The 20,633-nt window shown below is 34.7% G+C and overlaps 3 protein-coding genes across 3 annotated transcripts in view; 1 reads left to right on the top strand and 2 right to left on the bottom strand.

The window, feature by feature from the left end:
- Window positions 1-4,058: 4,058 nt before the first annotated feature.
- LOC106325848 (11-beta-hydroxysteroid dehydrogenase 1B) lies at window positions 4,059-6,154 on the bottom strand. The gene is made up of 6 exons (XM_013763898.1): window positions 5,853-6,154; window positions 5,291-5,483; window positions 4,996-5,081; window positions 4,775-4,906; window positions 4,497-4,661; window positions 4,059-4,404 (listed from the first exon to the last, which is right to left on the bottom strand). Exons 1-6 carry the CDS (start codon window positions 6,033-6,035, stop codon window positions 4,114-4,116), a joined length of 1,050 nt encoding a protein of 349 aa, XP_013619352.1. The 5' UTR covers window positions 6,036-6,154; the 3' UTR covers window positions 4,059-4,113.
- Window positions 6,155-11,354: 5,200 nt separating this feature from the next.
- Window positions 11,355-14,399, top strand: LOC106323516. The gene is made up of 2 exons (XM_013761625.1): window positions 11,355-11,452; window positions 13,772-14,399. Exons 1-2 carry the CDS (start codon window positions 11,355-11,357, stop codon window positions 14,397-14,399), a joined length of 726 nt encoding a protein of 241 aa, XP_013617079.1.
- Window positions 14,400-20,201: 5,802 nt separating this feature from the next.
- Window positions 20,202-20,633, bottom strand: part of LOC106326666 (11-beta-hydroxysteroid dehydrogenase-like 6) — a 3,512-nt gene continuing 3,080 nt past the window's right edge. Inside the window, exon 8 of the mRNA XM_013764580.1 lies at window positions 20,202-20,304. Coding sequence (XP_013620034.1) covers window positions 20,202-20,304 — 103 coding nt within the window. The remainder of the gene's footprint in view (window positions 20,305-20,633) is intronic.

Here is a 20,633-nt window from a genome sequence, read left to right as displayed (position 1 = left end):
TATTCAACCAAAGACATTTGATGTTTGAAATATGTTAGTAAATGAACATTCATCTAGACATAGAGTTTGTTTAAGATTGTGTCTAAGCTTAAGGTTGATAGTTTGATTGATCATTTGCCATCCTTAGTTCGAAACTTGATCACCCAAAGTCTAATTCCTATACCAATGAGTTCTCTTTTATCATAACCAAAGAAAGTCACTTCTTTTATTGTTTTATTGTTTTGTTCTTGCATTCTATTATTAGTAGTAGTTTAAAACCATCCAAATTATCGGTTGCACTTAGATTAAGTGCGTACTTGCATTCTCGGTGCTTTGAAATCCCTTAAAATTGGTTCGACAATCTTTTATACTACATCATTTGTCTTAGGAGCCTTGAAAACTCCTAACATCACGTAGCAACCTCCATTTGCCGGCTACTGCAGCCTGCGGCCCCGTAGCAACCTCCATTTGCATGTGGTAGTTGCTTGCTACTGCACCATTCTCCACTCATTTGAATGTTTTATAACTCATTTGGCTCCAAAACCTCATTAATGCTTCTCCAAACCTAAAAACACACAAATGCAATGCAATGCAACCTAAACAAACCTAAATGCTAGTCTAAATGATCAAAATGTACAAGAATAGATGATGACAAAAATGTAAATATGCATGATATCACTTGGCAAGATCCTCTGACTAAAGAATGTGAAATAGACGTCCAAAGATTATACATTTACAAAGCTAGCTAATCAAATGCCAGACACATTTGCTGACCCGAAAAAGAATGACTAAGTCATATATAAACCAGCTTGTAAAGCACCAACGAATTTGATGTCCAAGAAGAGACACAGTCAAGTTGCTACAGAGTCTAGACAACGTATGAAACGTGGTAAACCAATAGGTTCCAAAAGATAAGAATCCTCGGAAACAAAAGAAAGGTGCAGAGAATGATAATCAAAATCCAAATCCGAGGTTACTAAGGAAACCATCCCAGACATGGAGATAAGGTCGGTCGGCTTTAAGGTACAGGTACCAAACAATGTAGATTGGATGCCAAGCTGCAAAGTATTAAAGGTCCTGATAATAATGAATCTCAATCGATTATATCATGTCTGGAACATAATGGAACCAATAAGGAATGTCGACATAAGATGATTTATTTGCATACAAGGAAGCACTTGAATTTATGAATATAAGTGAGGATCATGAACCCACGTCAATATAAGAGTGCGCACTCGTAGAACAGATTGGATTGAATGGAAACGTGGGGTTAAATAGTTTAAGGAAGAAAGACGTATTTGGCCATATGATTAAGACGCTATATGATGTTAAAACCAGTGGATATAAATGGGTTTTGTGAGGAATAAAAATCGTGAGATATAAAGCTTATGTTGCACAAGGATTCTCACAAAGACCAGTAATAGATTATGAGGAGACATACTCCCATGTGGTGGATGCAACTACTTTTAGATTTCTCATAAGTCTGGCTATATAAGACAGAAAATTAGACTTGCAGCAAGTTGATGTAGTGACTGCATATTTATATGGTCCACTGGATAATGAAAGTACTAGAGGGTATTGAGCTGAAAGTACAGCAAGTTCTCGAGAACAATATTGATAATCATCAAAGTATATGATCTGAATATCCTAGGAACCTCTGGATACAATTTCCCCAAACAGTTGAATATCTCAAGAAAGAGTTTGAGATGAAAGATCTTGGAAAACAAAGTTTTGTTTGGGATTACAGTTTGAATACATTAACAATGAAATCCTTGTGCATCAAATATTATATACAAAAAATGGAACTCAAGAGTTTTAATATGGACCAGTCTCACCCATTATCTAGTACATGGGCGTGAGATCACTTGTTTTGGATACTAATCCATTCAGTCCAAAGGTGGACGATGAAGAAGTCCATTTAGTCCTGAGATGGACGATGCAGAAGTCTTGTTTTAGACACTGATCTGATTGGTCCATAAGAAGGACGATGAAGACGCTTTTGATTTTGGTTTATTTTATACTAACCATCCCAAAGAGGGGTTATTTGGTTTTGTTGATTTGTTTTCAGACAGGTTATGTTTTACACATGGTGGTACACGCATATCACAGCAACATCATCCAAGATTTCGTGTGTGTATTTGAGGTCGATGACTCAATATGTTCGATCAGGTTGTGGCATGGCCGATGGTAAAGAAGAACCAACTATCATGTTCGAGGACGAAGCATATTCTGCTCAAGATCTTCATCACCTAAGGGACCTTCAGTAATGTCTAAATCAGGGGGAGTAATGTGTGTTGTACTCTTTTTCCTCTACCATGGTTTTGTCCCAATTGGGTTTTCCTGGTAAGGTTTTAATGAGGCAATATTAAAGCACATTACAAGTTGTAAATGGTTATGACATTCAAGGGGGAGTGTTATGAACCAGATTGTGGATGGCTTATAACCAAGAGATTATGATTTGTAATCTTTCCATTTATCTATGACGGTGTAATTTCCTATATAAGGAACCTCTATGTTATGAATAAAGATAGACTTTTCCATTAATTTTATAACAATAGCTGCGTTGAATAAATATGCATCTTACTACAACGTTCTGAGAGATTGATGATATGACTTATATTTAATGTACAACATGTGACTTGTTAATATATGAATCTTCTTTATTTTGGAAATAATATATGATTATTCATTACTCTTTTGTTGTGTTTACTCTTTTATAGGGTTGTGATGAATCATTTATTTTTTGGTCCCAAAATCTAGTTAGTATTTTTGTAGTTATGATGCTAGACTACTGCTACTTCTTAAATATTTAAAACAATTATTTTCTGAGCCTGTTATAATTGATGCAACTAGTCTTTGACACATTTATCTGGAACCAAAGAACCAAATTAAACTAAATAAAAAACGAAGTTCGGTTCGAGAAGTTCGTGTTTGAACCCAATCAGTTATATTAGTGGATCCTATATATATCTATTAAACCAGAAAAAACAAAACCGAATTCGAACCAAACCCAGAGCCAAATAAATACCCAAATTTCTATAATATATTTTATATATTTATAAATATTAATTATATTTATTTTTAAAATAAAAAACAACTTAAAATTATTTATAAGTCAAAATACCCAAAAAATTAAATTACTAAAATAATTTTTATCCAAAATATTTAAAATTATCTGAAAACCCAAAATATTTGATATTAATAGATTCTAAAACTTTAGAACCGAAGAGCCAAACCATGAAGCAAACCGAGAATTGAAATGCCTAGTGCTATGTGAAGTTGTTGTACTTTGTATCTTCAATTTTTTTTTTTAAAGAATCTTATCTTTTTCTTTGGTAAATTAAAGATATGTTCTCCCTGTAACCTAAAAAAAAGTAAAAAATATATAACATATTATCGTAAATCTTAATACAAGCGTATAGATAGTTAATGTAATTAATTATGGAACCAGATTTGAACATGCAATTATTTAATTATCGTAAAGAGATTTTCTTAACATTATAATCTCTTTAATTATCGTAAAGAGATTTTCTTAACATTATATCTTTTAAATATTATAACCACAACCACATTTGTGATCACATGCAATTATTTAAAATTTTATTTCTAATGGATAGCTACGATTGATATAAGTTTGCAGCAAAAATGTCAACGAAAAATTCTGTGGAAATTTACAGATAATATTGGTTCGCAATGTATTTTGAAGCTTATTGTGGCTCTTTATCTTCAAGATAGCAACAAAGTACATTTTGTAGCTATATAAAAATGGTTATCCGCGAGTAAAGTTGTGGATACAAAAGCCATGAATCTTGCGAAAGATTTTTGTGGAAATGTATATCCACAAGCCACGAAGGTTATTTTTGCTGCTGTAGAGCGACAAAAAAACAACAGATGGCCACAAATTTTAGATTTTGCAGGTTGCAGCTAATTTTGGAGAGATTTTGTAGCTATTTATACTGTCCACGAAAAGTTTGTGGACAAGTTGTGGCTAAAAGTAATTTTCTTGTAGTGACAATTCACTTATTCTTATAGACATAAACAAACAGTTACATCGTACTAACATATGCATAAACAAAGTCCATTTACAAAACATGGCTCCACTATATGAGACACTTATTAAGTATCAACCTCACTCTACTCCGACTTGATTTCTGGCGTTCTGATAGATTCAGGGTATAGAGCACTACGTACACCAGGTATGTCCAAGATCTTCTTGTTGAGTGCATTTTCCTCCGACGTACCATGTCCGGACAAGAACAGCAATCTGCAACCCCACTCGATCAGTTCCGGACAAAACACTTTCCAAAGGTACGTCACCTTAAACCACGATGGTTCGGTCACGTATCTCTGTTTCCTACACACACCTTTCACTATCCCCTTGGCACAACCTGATACCGATGTTACCGGAAATGCTCCAATTTGAACCTAATTTGGCAAATGAGCATTCTATCAACAACGACACAAGTCAAAATTATTCATCAATGTACATGTAGATTAAGGAGTTAGCCTTGACTTACATCTCTAATGTCTTGGTTGACTACTAGCTCGCCTTCACCAGAGAAGTACTTGCCTTGTGTGAGTTCAGATTCAATATAACCAGGTGTGACGATTGTAATGTGTACATCGCTGCCAAGCTCAATCCTCAACGTCTCGAAGAAGTTCAACAAAGCGGCTTTGCTAGCCTAGTTAACATAATCACGTAACAATTCCTCACAATTAACGTAGGTATAACGACGAGTACGTCCAGCAAAGCAGCTTTACTAATCATGAGAGATGTGTTTATATAGTAACTTACATTATAAAAGCTCATCCTTGGGGCGGTTAGCCAGGCCGCAGAGGACGACATGGCCACAATCTTACCATTGCTTTGTCGAAGGTACGGAAGCGCAGCACGAGTTGTATAAACCGATCCCCAAAAGTTAGTATCCTGGTACAAAAATAGATTAGTCTGTATTCTAATTAAAAATAATAGTTAGAAAGATTGGATCCTATTAATCACGATAAGTGTAACATTACCATAACTGCTCTTGTCCTAGTTATTTCTTCAATGTTTTCGAACATTGAAATCTGCATTATTCCAGCATTGTTTACAAGATGATCCACTGCAGGTTCAAATAAAATCAATAACAAATGAAACAAAAACAGATTTACTGATATATTCTTGAGATAAATAAGTCTGGAAAAAATATTTCTGTTTTTTTTCTGATTTTCTAGGAAACTGGTGGACCTAAAACTTGTGAATGGTAACTAAAAGAGATGGTTTGGCCACGAAGGAACTAGTCAGCATGGTGTGGTGGTTTTGCTGACTTACATCTGCCAAAATGGGAGATGGTCTCATCGACGATTCGTCTACAATCATCAGGTTTGGAAACATCAGCGTGAACTGTGACAACATTAGGGGATCCAACTTCACGAGCAATCTCTGCCACTTCCTCTAGACGGTTCTTCCTTCGGGCAGTCAGAGCCAAACATGCACCTTTACTTGCGTACTCATATGCCAATTGCTGGTGATAATAATAATAATATATAGTTATGTACACAAATGAATAGACAAATAGTATTCCTTTCTTTTGAAAAAAAAAAGGGAGAAATTTTGGATAACTTTTTTAAAAATTTTGTCTGAAAAAAATGACCAAAATAAGTTTATTAAAAAGTAAAAATATATTTTTATTCTAGAGAATTTAGATTTAAATTTAAGGAGTTAGATTTTGGGGATAGGGTTTCAAATTTTAAAAAAATTCAAAATAGAAAAAAACTATTTTGGTGTTTTTTTTTGTGATCAAAACTTAAAAAGTGATTCGATAAAATTGCCGAAAAAAATAGTATTCCTTTCTTAGATCTAAAATTTTAGAGTAAATGCATTATAACCAAACCTCGCCGATCCCGGAGGAAGCACCAGTGATGAGAACCACTTTCCCATATAGATTTTCAGAGAAAATTGTCGAGAAGATAGACTGCACGAACTTGAAGAAATAAAAAGGTGGCAAGAAGAAGCAAAGACCAAAGAAAGTAAAGAAAGGTGCAGTTAGATTGAAGAAATCGTTTATCAATTCCATCTTCGATCAAAACACAATACACATTAACGGGATACGTACTCTCCTCTCCTCGGCCATTTGCTTCTGCGTTATATATAAATACAACTAAGAGAATTTAAAATTGGATTTCGAGCTAAACGGTGATGAGACAAAGCGTGAAGACACGAGGATCAGGAGTACAGAGTGGCATCATTGCATGGTAATGATGCGACACGTTGTCTGAAGATATAAAACGCACGTCGATCACTTTGTGTACTCGCATGTTTTCTTTTTCCTTATATCTCAAGTGGATAAGATCAATCTTCATTCCATATTTCCACCTAGTTATATTGTCTTTTTGCGTAATACAAAATAAGCTACTAGATGTTCTGTGGGCGGATTAAATATGAACTGAAAACATATAAAAATTTGCGTAAACTCGTAGTGATTTATGAACATTATGAATTCTGTTATCTATGAAATTCATATGATGAGAAGAAATACAAAGCTAAATTTATGCGTAAGGTACAATAATCATTTAATAAACAAAAGAATCATATAAATTATTACGATAATACGTTATCTAGTGATTGATCTAAAACTGTTATTTTCGTTCTCTTTGCTCTATCATTTCTTCATTTTGAAAAGGTACATAAACTATGTCAAATGAATCATAAAAGATTATGATTGTAGTGTTCAAAAAAAAGTATGATTGATTTGACACACTTTCTATATGCCTTTTCAAAATTAAAGATGATGATGGATCAGAAGACTCAATCTGGAGTTTCCGCCATGGGTTTGATACTCCTTGGTTAACCATAAACGTTTTAAGTGGCAATAAATTTGGATTTTTATGGACTTTGTGATGATTAGTTTTTGGGCATAGAAAGCTTTTGGAATCACACCACAGTTATAAAAAAATAGAAAAACGAAAATAATAGTTTTTGAAAATATATTACACCCTGAATCACATCTTTAGCCGAATTTACCATTTAAAATTTTATAGAACACATGTATATAGAAGCGACGATATATGTAGTTTAGAGAGAAGTCTTTGGATTACTTAAAAATGATAAAAATCTGATTATAAACAATTAAACATATTTTATTGTGTTAAAATATATAGCTCTTTCTTCTTGTTTCATCATTTCTAGTTTTTTGTCAGATTGCGGCTGGATCCAGTGAACCAAACCAGATTCAAGATGTGTACCCATCTTCCTCGGAGTGATGGAGAGGTCTTAGCTGGCTGGATTGGAATAGGAGGCGCCATTTTGAAAGTATATCTAAAGTTTGACCTTAGGTGATCTGGGTCATATTCTCCTCAAAGGGTACGCCGGAGCTTCATCGCGTTGGTCAGTCTGCTTGCTGCCTCCCATGTCTCCTTCACCAGTTGCTTTGTTCGAACTTCCTCGATTTGATTTTCAGTCAAAATCGATGTCTGAGAGTTTCGCCAGAGACTTCTCCACAGTTTCTGTAGAAACCCTTAAAAAAACAGAGAATGGTCGAGTATCTTTGTGGTGGTCGAATTGCAGGCGATAAGGATCGATCGAAAAGTTTTAAAATACGAGGTGGGCGAAGAAGTGATCGTGGGTGAACCATGAGTCGAATAAGCTTCTCAACCATGATTAGACAATGTTTTAGATTGATCAGAAGGATTTTTTGGAAGCATCACATTTTTGGAAGCACGACGTTCTAGAAACTCGAGGTTTTAGAAGACGACGTTTCTTCAGCACAAAGTGTTCTGCGAAACTTCGTATCAGCGGAATATTATTTCAAAGACATTGGAAGCAGGATGGAAATTAAGCAGGACGGGAAGCAAGCACGGCGGAAAAACCCAAAATTGGACGAAACCCCTAATTTTGGTATTATGAAAGTTTTCGATGAAGCCGAAGGATTAGGAAATTTTTACCGCCAAGGTCAGAATTCAGATTGGAGTTTATTAAAAATATTCAGCTCATCAGAACAGGAGAAGAAAAATATTCGGGGTTAATCGCGGATCAAAAATTTGCCAGAAGGACAGAAATCAGACGAATGACCCGAGAAGCTCGAGGTGGCTCGTTGCATGGGTTCAGAACGTGGTGTCAACTTTTTCAGCAATCTTAGTGTCTACAGAAGCTCGAGGTGTGGCCGTGCATGAAGCAGGAGCATGCGAACTGACATGTGGAACACGAGGTGGATCGACCAAGCATGAGGTGTCTCCGCACATGCAACCGAAGCATGTTGATCGACATGTGTGTACTGGTGTGGCGTCTTGCATGCACTCCAGGCATGCATCCTGACATGTGGTAGGAGGTTTGTCGTCCTGCATGAGGCTGACACTGGCAGCCAGCCATGTGGAGCACGAGGTGCCGCTGCGCATGCGTCCAGAGCCATGCGGAGCGACACACAGGCTTCCACCAACCTGAAGCTGATTGGTTGCTGACTCCTATAAATACCCAACGATCCCAAATCATTTCTTCACATACAGACCTGTCCAAACCAAGTTAAAAACGTGAGAGAAAAGTAAAAAAAGAAAGCAAGAGTTTCCGATCTTTTTCGAGAGTTTTAGAGAGATTTCGAGGTCAGTTCTCTACTAATTTCGAGTCAACGCTTAGGGAAGATTTTATCCAACTGAAAGTCAATCAAGTGAAGATCAGATCAGATGGGAAGCAAATCAACGTGGCTAGAGAGAGAGAGAGAGAGAGAGAGAGAGAGAGAGAGAGAGAGGAAGTGATCGATTCTAGAGTATAGTCGAGTTCTGAAGACCGATACTCCATTGAGAAGGCCAAGTTCTGTCCAATCGATGATTCTCTATGATTGTGACACGGAAGCTCTGTCCAAATGGAGGTGATGTCCAGGCCAGTCAGTTCCTTTGATGATCAAGTGGAGGTGCTGTCCAGAGTTAGTTCAGTTCCACGGGTTCAGATCAGTCGAAGTTTTGCTCGATACTCCGCCGAGAAGTTCAGAGAACTGTCCAGGAGCTAAAGGAGGGTCTGTTTGAGTCCAGATCAGTCCGTCCAGACCTGTTAGGGTCTATATGATCAAGCCGAGGGTCTGTCGAAGTCGAGATCAGTTCAGTCCAGTCCAGTCGAGACGTTCATCTTGGGTTTTGGCTCTCTGATCAACCAGCTGCTTCTCGCCTAGAACACTGTGAGTTGGCTTGTTTGAATTCCACTTGAAATTTAGGGTAGTTTTGTGAGTTGGTTTTGTTTGAGTTCCACTTGGAGCTTAGGTTAGATCGAGTTGCATATAGAGTAGAATGGTCACACTGTTGCATGGTAGAGTCCTTAGGGTTATTTTATTTATGGACTCAGTTTAGCACGGGCTAGCTGAGATGAAATGGAATTAAGACTGAGATAATAACCTGACTAAGACTAGGATGCATCATGATTTATATTCTTGCGTGTTGATATGGTTGAGTGCAGGTTCCTGTTATCTTTAAAGATAGTGTCGTAGCAGGAGGCCGAACTATCTGGGTAACGGTTTGATTGAGTAGATTGATTGAGTAGATTTAATTAAATTCTTGCTCGTTTAATTAATCTTGTTGATTGAGGTTAGTCATCTCTTGGTAAGGGAGTGACTAACTGGTTGAGTTGTTTTGTGATGTTGTTGTTGTTTAGGGGATCTTTGGCCATATAGGCCGATCTCCTAGTTTGTATTGTTGGTACTATGGGTCCTATGCCATATAGGCTAGACTACAAGTATTAGTGGATAGTGTCGTAGACTCCTAAGTATTGTTTAGTTTTCGGTAGGAGTCTTGTTCTTTAGCTCTTTCCTAGGGATTGTGTGTCGAGTGTTATGCCGACAGCAGGTGCGAAACCCGCCCATGCTAGGCATGTTTTGGGTTGGACTAGTGCTTCCTCGCCCTCATATTCAGCGGGTTCAAGGAAACCCCTTATTCGCTGGATCGGGAAGACTCAGATAGACGGGGTCATGGCCTATGGCTGAGTATTACACGACGGTGTAATGTGGCAGTGACCCAAAGGACTGTGGACTGTCGCGCGGTGACCCGATGGACAGTGGGCCGCGGTCGGTTGAAATTTCCTTCTTCTGGACTTTGTGGTAGGAAGATAGGATATTGTCGATAGAGAGGATGAACACTAAGTCACCATTTCTCGGGGTAGTGTGTCGTGTTGTGTTAGAGTGTCGTAGAGGGTTATGGAACCCTTGAGTTAGCGTAGCACCGATATACGGTGTTACGAGTTAGATCGAGTCATTGGTAGTTAGTATATTATTATTGTGATTGTGTTTGGTTGTTGATTGTTTGTCTTGCAGGTTTCTGACATTAAGTCCTAATTCTGGCTTAGGTACCGGACTAGGCTTGGTGTGTATTTCGTTAGTGTATGCCTAACGTTGGCCTATATGAGTGATTGCTTGTGAAGGGTGGTGAATATTAAATCTATGTGGTATTATTGGTTGGCCGATCATGTTCTTGTCTGATTGTTGGTCGACCACTTAATGATACTTGTATAGTGTAAGTGTCTAACACTACATGAGTACTGAACTCAGGTGTATATATGGTTAATTTGGGGTTGGTTGTTGACTTGCTTTAATGCAGGTTCCCGTTACTTGAAGCTAGATCATGGCAGGAGGCCAAGTCTAACTTAGTAACGGTTTGCTTAGCCTTAGCTTTGATTGCATGATAGGGCTAGATTGATTTTTATTTTGGGTTGTCCGGGTTAGAGTCTAGGTTGTGGGTAGAGGCCGCCAGCTCACTGAGTAATACTAGATCACTCATCCAACTTTGTTGTCCTTTTTGCAGGTCGCTTTAGGTAAAGATGATCGGATACTTTGGTGCTGGAGGTTAAGACCGCCGGTGTAGATTTGCATGCCTTTTGTAAAGGGTATTTTGAATTGTGTTATGTTGACTCGATTTGGCATTAGGCCAGGCCCAGTCTTGAATTATTCAATGTATGAAATATTTTCTAAATCAATAAAAGTAATTGTTTTATATGCGATTCATGAGTACTATGATATTTGACTAGTCCGGTCTAACACAACGTTAGGTCGTGGTACGGGTTGGAAAGCGTTAGGCCTCGATCTAACGGAAAACGCTAACTCTAGATACGGGTTGCAAAGTCTTGTGTCTTGACGCAGCGGGACGAGTTAGCGGATGAACTGGTCTACGTCGTGGAGTAAATTTTGTGACTCTGACCGAATCGTTCCTAACTCGTCACGTAGCGCTTCCGGACTATGGTGTTGGGTTGAATGGTTAGCCATGTTCTTGTTTGATTGTTGGCTGGTCGGTTGGCTCATTCATCTCTAACCCTGGATGTTGGACGGTCGATCGGTCATGTTCTTGTTTGATTGTTACCAGGTTGATCGACCATATGTCTAGGACGGTTCGGGGGTGTTACAGTTTCTATCTTCGAAGCATCCACCATGGCGTCCTGGGAATCAGGCTGTTTGATGGGTCGAGTTAGATTTGGGTTTCTGCTGTTGGTCCAATCTGTCTCTGCCATGCGAGCTGTTGATGGGAGGTCCTCATCTTATGTGTTCAATGTTTCAGAAGGAAATCGACCTCAGCTTACTGCCTCATCTTCTGTGTTCACATATCTTTTCTCTTGGTGCAGATTCTAACATCAAGTTTCAAGTCGCGAACTCCTGAGACAATAGTGTTGTTCTTAAATAGTACAATGCCAAGCTTTAATCATGTTCCAAGTTGAACATATTAAACCTTCATTTGCTTTGGAGAGTCTTATTTTGCCTTTCTGTGGCTCTCTTTAGCATCTCCTTTAATAACCTCCCTAGATTACTAGATTTTAATTCATCCAAAACTTGTAATCTCTTTGTGTCATTACTCATCTAATGAATTAATGTAAAGATTATTATTTGTAAACCATATTTAATTTATAAACTAATGGTAATAATATATCAATTTTATTTGCTAAAAATATTGTAATTTATATTTTTATTAAATTTTCTGATTTATTAATTAAAAAAAATTATAAAAATTATAGAAATGCATCTATGTCATTATAAAATATTTTACATCACCAATCATATGCTTTAAAAGACTAACGTATACATGACGATTAACGTTACAATATGTCTATTTATCATAGCATATATAAAATGCTACAATAAAGGAGTCTATTATACATGCAGCTAACATAGTATTTATGGAAATAGTACGAAAGCTCTATGGTAGCATTTTCATTGTCATACTTATGCAGATATTTCTTATAGTGTATATTGGATCTGGATGCTTACTTTTAGAGTAGTGCTTTCATTATTCAGTTTTACAGTAGACTTTTCAGAGATTTTTAAGCGTAGGGATTCAGAAAATTTATGAACCCTTGTTTCCATCGAAATTAGTATGGTTATTGTTGAAAAAAATAAGACATGCTGTAGATGCCACGGGAAAATCGTTAACGAGTTAGTAAATTTACTCGAGTTCCTATCATGAAAGAAGTTTCATAGAAAAGACCGGTAATTTCTTTTGTTTTATACTCTATAAACTTTCGATTCCACGCGTATTAATATATGTTATCGCGTGATAGCTGGGAGCAAAAGACATGGCACGTTTACTTCGACGTGCAGTTATTTCGCGTTTAAATTCACCCCACGACCAATCAAAATAACAAATATATTATTAATTAAAAAAATATTAAATTAAATAAAAAATAGCTAAAAAAAAATTGTTAATTTTAATGACGCTAACGCTTCCAGAGAAACTCTAAACTCTAAATCTTAAATTCTAAACCCTATACCCTAAATTTTAAACTCAAATCCAAACCCCTAAACCCAAATCCTATATCATAAACCCTAATCTTAGACCCTAAACCCAAATTATATACTTTAAACCCAAAAATAGACTATAAACCTAAACCATATACCCTAAACCCAAGTCTTAGATCCTAAACTCAAACCGTAAACCTTAACCCAAACCCTATAGCATCTAAGTTTGGGGTTTGGGTTTAGGATTTACCGTTTGGGTTTTAGGTCTAGGGTTTGGGTTTTGGGTACAGGTTTTGGGTTTAGGATTTACGGTTTGGGTTTAGGATTACCGTTTGGACTTATGGTTAAGGTTTTAGGTTTAAGGTATATAATTTGGGTTTAAGGTTTACGGTTTTTGTTTAGGATCTAGGACTTAGGTTTAGGGTATAGAGTTTAGGTTTATAGTCTAGTTTTGGGTTTAGAGTATATAATTTGGGTTTAGGGTCTAGGATTAGGGTTTAGGGCATAGGGTTTGGGTTTAGGGGTTTGGATTTGGGTTTAGAATTTAGGACGTAGGGTTTAGAATTTAAGATTTAGGGTTTAGGGTTTAACTGGAAGCGTTAGCGTCGTTAAAATTAGCGTTTTTATTTTTTGTAGCTATTTTTTATTTAATTTAATACTTTTTAATTAATAATTTATGTGTCACTTTGATTGGTTCTAAATGGTGGGGTTAATTTAAAGGTTCGCGTCTGGAACTAAGTTCTGTCCCGCCGAAAAAGTAGAACATTTTGAGAATTGCTTCTCAACGTGCTGTTAAACTTTTAGGTTTGGTTCTTTCTAACCTTTATATCCAATTAATTATGCATAAGAAAAACAAAGTTGGTGAAATATAACAGACTTAAAATAGTGGATAAAGCAGTTAATAATTCGAAAGTTCTCTCATACCCACATGGTTACGTAAAAAGCTAAATTAATTAAGTAAAATATATGTCTGAAGCATGTGATTAGTTTAATCTTAACGAGTAAGAACCCTTAAACTTATATAAAATCTCAAACTGCATAGCATGCAAGCACGCACTATAAATATCTTCCGAAAGTAATCGAGTCATTTCAAGTTCAGCCAGACTCTCACCCTTTAGCTCTAAGTTTCCTCTAGTTGCTTCTTCAATATTCCATCTTATTTTAACTAAACCTTGTTTACTTAAGGCATACCTTGAACCGGTAGTGGCCATGCAAGAGTCCCAATATAACAAGAAGTCATCTCTTAAGTTGCTCGACCGCCTATTCTTGCCGTTTATTGTAGTTGTTGTTTGTGTTATAGTTTTTGTTAGCCCGTTTTGGCTTCAAGTTTCTCTCAGATTTTTCATATCAACTATCTCTAGAGTGATTACTTACATGTCAACCCCCAAGGTCTTATTCCTTCTCACAAATATCATCGTGATCACCCTCATTGGAGAATCAATGTTTTCTAGATCAAGATCTGTTCTTTCAACTAGCGAGTTACGCAAAGAGTGCATAACTGTAAGAAACAATTCTTGTGACTTGTGGTCTTGTGCAAACATGAAGATGGGAATCGGATGTCAACAGTTAACAAAAGAGAATATGGATAGACCGAGACACGAAGATGGTAAAAGGCGTAAGCTTAGTCCGATGCAGATGGATTCACTACACCAGAGAGCTGATGATCTGATCGCTCGTGTGAACAGACGGAGGAGGCTTGAAACTGGGATTTTACATAGCCACATAGACCATAGCCGTATGTCATAATAATTACATGGCCAAATGTGCATATAAAGTATTGTTTGTTATCGCGAAACTAAGTATTGTTTGTTATCACGAACCTAATATTCATCATATCTTGAAAAACAAAATAAGCATTCTCTCCAACAAGCAACCTCATCAACGTGTATTTTCATTTAATCATAAATTATAAAATTCAGTTTAAATTTTATGTGCATATAACACGTTTTAGAGACAAAATTTTGCTATGCTCCGTGCACACAAGTTTGACTCCGGGGCTTGCATTCTTTCTTCTCTCGGTTCTGCCACCGTATAAGTAATTAAAATAGCGACCGGTGATTGTGGTGTGGTGGTAAGGAGGCGGGTTTGAGACGCTAACACGACCCGGGCTGCGTAAAACTAAGTCATAATTGTCCTGGTTACTTAACACAAATATAGATCAATGCTTTAGGGTTCATTTGAATGCCTGGATGGTCTATCCGTAGATTGCACTTCGCTTTAAGGATTAGTCTTAGCCTTTCCACGGGCCTGGATACCCTCAAGTTAATCAAAAAAACAAAAGTTAAAATAGCTTCTGAGAGGTCCAAAAAGGAGTTAGTAACATTAATGTAAATAAGTTAACGTGAGTGGTGAATAATATGTTTTTTTTTTATACCAAAAACATAGAAGAATAACTTTAAATCACCGAGTCAGTTGATTAAGCTCGGATACAGCACAACTACGTTTCAATAGATAGTAAAACTTTTAGTAAGAATTCTTTTATTTACTAAGTACAGTAAAACCTCTATAAATTAATAATGTTGGGACATTGAAATTTTATTAATTTATAGAGATATTAATTTATTAAAAAAAATTTATTTAGATTTCTTATTTTAAAATATATTTATTCTAAGATAGAATAATATTTGATTTTAGTGTATAGACATTAATTGTTATTTTTTGAAATTTGAAATTTGAAATTTATATTATTTTTATTATATTATTTAGTGTATATAATATATATTTATATATAATATTACTAAATCTCATCAAATATATATTAAGTGCTAAGAAAATATAAAGATGATTCAATTGTGAATTTAAAACAAACAATATAATAATATGTTGTTACTTATATAAAATATGTATACATATAAATTATTAATTTATAATTTTAATTGGACCATATATTTACATAGAATTTTCTAAAAAATATTATCTTATTATTTTATCTATTTGTATCAAACTTTGAACCGGTCCAACTTGGAACCGGCAAAATTTATTAATTTATAAAGATTATTAAATTGTCGATTATTAATTTATAGAGGCTCTACTATATATATATTTATATAGTGTGAGAATGGCAAGCTACTGACTGGGATGTTCAATCCTTTGGGCTCTGCTGCTGTAGTGGCCTCATATCGGCTGATGGACCTAGTGACTTGAGACCAAATGAAAGCAAGACAAGTAAATGGACCTCAACTGATTAATGAGAAGCCCAACATCAAGAGGTTGGCTGATATAAATATGGGAAGAGATGCAGATGATTATAACAGAATTATAACAACTTTTCTACCATCTCTTTCTTTGTACAAATTTGTACGCCATTGTTGGCAAATCTTGAGCTCGCGTAAGCACTAGATATAGCAATTTCTAGACACTGATCCTGAAGAAAATGTACCAAAAGTCATAGAAACTCTAAAAGCTTATGTGTGTTGTTCTTTTTTGAGATTTCTTGTAGTTTCTTTATTCTTGTGAATGAGTGGAGTCGTGATCTGTAAACACACGAGAGAAGAGAGTTAGTGAGTTAGAGAGAACAGCAGACTGAGCTCAGGGCATTCAATCATTCAACCAAAGAGTATATTGGATCGGATTCTTCTACATAGTTATGTAAAATGCATCTATCGATATACCATAGCAGCCTTTTCGCCAAAGCTAACATTGGGGTTTTTTTGAATTTTGAGGCAAGGTTTTGTCAATCACTGAAAAACTTGTGTAATTTCACTATTAGTTCCTTCTTGCCATTGAATACATCACCATAATTAATGGTTTCACTCTTCAACAGCTGTAATTGCTTCATAGTATTATGTGATGACTTCATAGTCATCACAAACCTTTCCAAAACTACCAAAATCCGCAGAAGCATTTTCTCTGACAACACACTTTTGATTTCTATTTACATCATGATGATCAATGTTTGCAGTCAATGAGACATAAATACACATAACGTATGTATTGGACAATGTGATAAGGTTTGAAATGAAGCGGCCGAGCTTGCTTATATCACTATGTTATAAACTTATTGTTATGTTTGTTATGTTTTGGAACTTATATTATTGGGTCATGAACTTATTGTTATGTTTAACTTGTGTCAACTGTTATATTCTATAAGCCTCCCTTTTAATTTTCACAACCATAATCTTTGTTAGATTTACAATGAAGACTTATGATAAGAAGAACTTGAATAAATGAAACAAGCATTAAAAAATATTTTTTTTAATAATTAGAGATAAAGTAAATCTATTATTTACAATATTATATAAACTGCCAAAACAAGAGTATTCTAACCATAAAAGAGAACTAAAATCCAATTAGGTTAAATATTTTTGGTTCGGAAGAAGTCTTCTAATGCATTTTATGCTATAAGTTTTCTGAGAAGTCTGCTCGTGAAGTCTATCGAGAAGTCTTCCATATCTGAAAAACATGTATATACAAAAACGTTCAAATGACTTCAAAACAGTGAAAAACTTCAAAAAAACAAATTATGCTTAAATAATAAAAAAAAACACTCACATTTGGTTGAATCCATAACTTTTTCGAATCTAACATACAAAACACACAAAAATACATATCCAAAATTTACAGATCTACCTTTAAAGAAGTAGAAGATGAGAATCATGTAATGAAAAACCTGAAAAACAAGATAAATTAGTGAGAAAGATTTAATACAAAAAATGAAGAATTGATATAAGTTTGGTGTTTTCAAGTTTTATGAGATTATAGAGAGGTTAGAGAGTTTTAGAGTGAGAAAAATTACATTTTTGTTCCAACCATTTGAAAAGAAGAGAGAATGTATAAATTTCATTTATATAAGAAGACAAAAATATCCAATTAGGTTAAATATTTTTGCTTTTGTAAGACTAAGTTTTCTAGCATAAAATGCATTAGAAGAAGTCTTCTAAAAATCTTCTTGAGAAGTCTACTCATCAAGTATGCCAAGAAACTTGCATATCCAAAAACGTTCAAATGATTTCAAAACAAAGAAAAACTTCAAAAATAATATTTTATGCTTAAATAATAAATAAAACAATCATATTAGCTCGAATCTATAACTTTTTCGAATCTAACATATAAAACACACAAAATACATACTTAAAATTTATAGATCTACCTTTAAAGAATGGAAGATGAGAACATGTAATAAAAATCTGCAAAAACAATATAAATTAGTGAAGAAGACATGAGACAAAAAATGAGAAATTTATATAAAGTTTAGTGTTTTCAAGCACAAAGAGAATAAGGAGAGGTTAGAGAGTTTCAGAGTGAGAAAAATTACATTTTTATTGCAACCGTTTGAGAAAAAGAGAGAGAGAATGTGTATAAATTTTTATAAAACGAGAAAAAAAATCCAATTAGGTTAAAATTTTCAGTTTAGAAGTCTTATGAGAAGTCTCCCTGAGAAGTCTGCCGAGAGTCTTTCAAATCAGAAAAACATGCATATCAAAAACGTTAAAATTGTTTGAAAATAGAGAAAAACTTCAAAATAAAACTTTTATGGTTAAATAATAAATAAAACAATCACGAACAAATATACATATCCAAAATTTATAGATTTCCTTTAAAGGAGTGGAAGATGAAAATCATATAATGAAAAACCTGCAAAAACAAGATAAATTAGAGAGAAAGACATGAGACAAAAATGAAAAATTGATATAAAGTTTGGTGTTTTCAAGTTCAAAGAGATTAGAGAGAAGTTAGAGAGTTTAAGAGTGAGGAATATTATATTTTTGTTACAACCATTTGAAAAGAAGAGAGAGAGAATGTGTAACTTTTCGTAATATAATGAGAGAAAAATAAAATTAGGTTAAATATTTTTGGTTCAGAAGAATTCAATTCGTCCAAGAAGACTACCCGAAAAATCTTCTAAAGCCTAAATCAAATAACTAATTAAATAGCAACAAACACTTCATTAAACATAAGATCAGTTTATAAAGTGTTTGATATACAAAAATAAACACATATATTTCCAATTAAATTTTCTTCAAAAAAAATAAGATTCTAAAATATAACCCTAAAATATAAACAATACTATAATATATGTTACCAAACCTTAAAACAAAGACCTTCATGACTTACAACCTATATTCATTTATTTATGTTGAAAACAATTCAGTTTTACTAAATCTAAATTTAAATTATTTAGAAATGTTTATAATGCTAAGATTTCAATTTCCTCATAAAAATATTTTTTTTATAAATATAAAATTATTTTTGAAATTTACTACATGAGAAGACTTCTTGTGCAATATTCTAACGGAAGACCACATAAGACTTCTTGGAAAGTTTTCCCACAAAAGACTTCACAAACCACATAAAACTACATCACAGGTTTATATTTATAAAAATGCATACATATTTTTGTGTGCTCATAAAGGAGCTGATTATAATTTTATTAGATTTTTAGTAGGGGTGGACAAAAAAACCGAACTGAACTGAGTCAAACCGAACCAACTGAACCGAAACCGATTCAAACCGAACCAAAGTCTATTTCAAACCATTCGGTTGAAGATTTCCCTAACCCGAATGGTTCGGTTCGGTTCGGTTTAAACTGAACCGAACCGAGAAACCGATGTGTTTTTGTAATTATTTAAATTAAAAATATTAGTAATACCAATATACTAAAATTCTAATACTAAACCACATATTTTTCATTTTTATTGGTTAACATATATTCTTCTAACCTAATATGTAATCATCAAAATATTTGATTTAAAATATTTCATTCATTGCAAGCTTTTTAATTTTAATTATATAAGAGACATTACTAATGATGTTGGTTTTTTTTTACTTTAGTTAATTTTCATTTGTTTTAATTCTTATATATACTTTTGTGACTTTTTAAAGGTTTTTGTTTCAGTTTTATATTGAATTTAGTTCACATAGTTATGTTTACATAATTTATGTTGTAAAACATAATTTCTCTTAGAAAAATTAAAATAAGAAGAATCTAATTAAACCGATCCAAAAAAACAAACCGAACCGAATACAAACTGAACCAAATACTAATCGAACCGAATATAAACCGAACCGAATATAAACCAAACCGAACCAAACTAACTATGGTTTACTTCAATTGGAAATATACTAGAACCGAACTAACCAGACCGAACCGAACCGAGAAAATAACTAAAGTGCCCACCCCTACTTTTTAGATTACTTTTGCATTTTATTGAATTTAAGTTATAATTTTGCATTTAAAATCAAGTTTTAGGTTATATTTGGCAATTTCCCTTTATAACAAGGCATATATTGTTAGAACTTAAATTTATCCTCTAATATTATTTGTACGCAATCTTGTGTTAATTATCATAGTTTTCCGGTGCTGACAAAAAAAAAGCTCATAGCTTCCCGGAAACATTCTGTAGTCTTTCGGGCCGGATATTTATACGTAAGTAGGATATTTTCGGTTATACAAACAATACAGAACATGATATATGACCCTTTAGTTACTCATATAGGTGATACTTTTTATATATTTGGAAGATTATACATGGCTGTTCACAAGTGTCCCTCAATGTAATTTGTTGTTGGCTAGATCAACAAATCTTCTCGTCTGGAGCTTCCATATTGTCAACCCATCACTAGCCACCGTCCCAAAGAATCTGTTACCTCTGAACAGAACACTTTCCAAAGTATTACACAACTGATCCATGCAGGTTCCAACAAGTACCCACTACAAGAAAACACCGGTATTCCGACGACAAATGTCGTCGGTATGTCCTCGGAATAACGGTATTCCGAGGACATACCGACGAGAATGGTCGTCGGAAATTTCTCGACGGAAAGTAAAATTTTCTCGGAATTTCTTCGGAAAATTCCGAGGGAATGCTGAGAATTAAAGATTCCGAGGACATTCCGAAGAAACATTTCCTAGGACTGTTCGTCGGTATCTCCTCGGATATTTCCGATGGAACGGTCCTCGGAAACATTCCGAGAGAAAAGAGGTATCGGAATATTCCGACGAACTTTGGCCGTCGGAATATTCCGAGAAACCTTTGCCGT

Source organism: Brassica oleracea, chromosome C2 (assembly GCF_000695525.1).
Source record: "Brassica oleracea var. oleracea cultivar TO1000 chromosome C2, BOL, whole genome shotgun sequence".
NCBI lineage: Eukaryota > Viridiplantae > Streptophyta > Magnoliopsida > Brassicales > Brassicaceae > Brassica > Brassica oleracea.
This window is presented reverse-complemented; position numbering and strand designations above follow the sequence as displayed.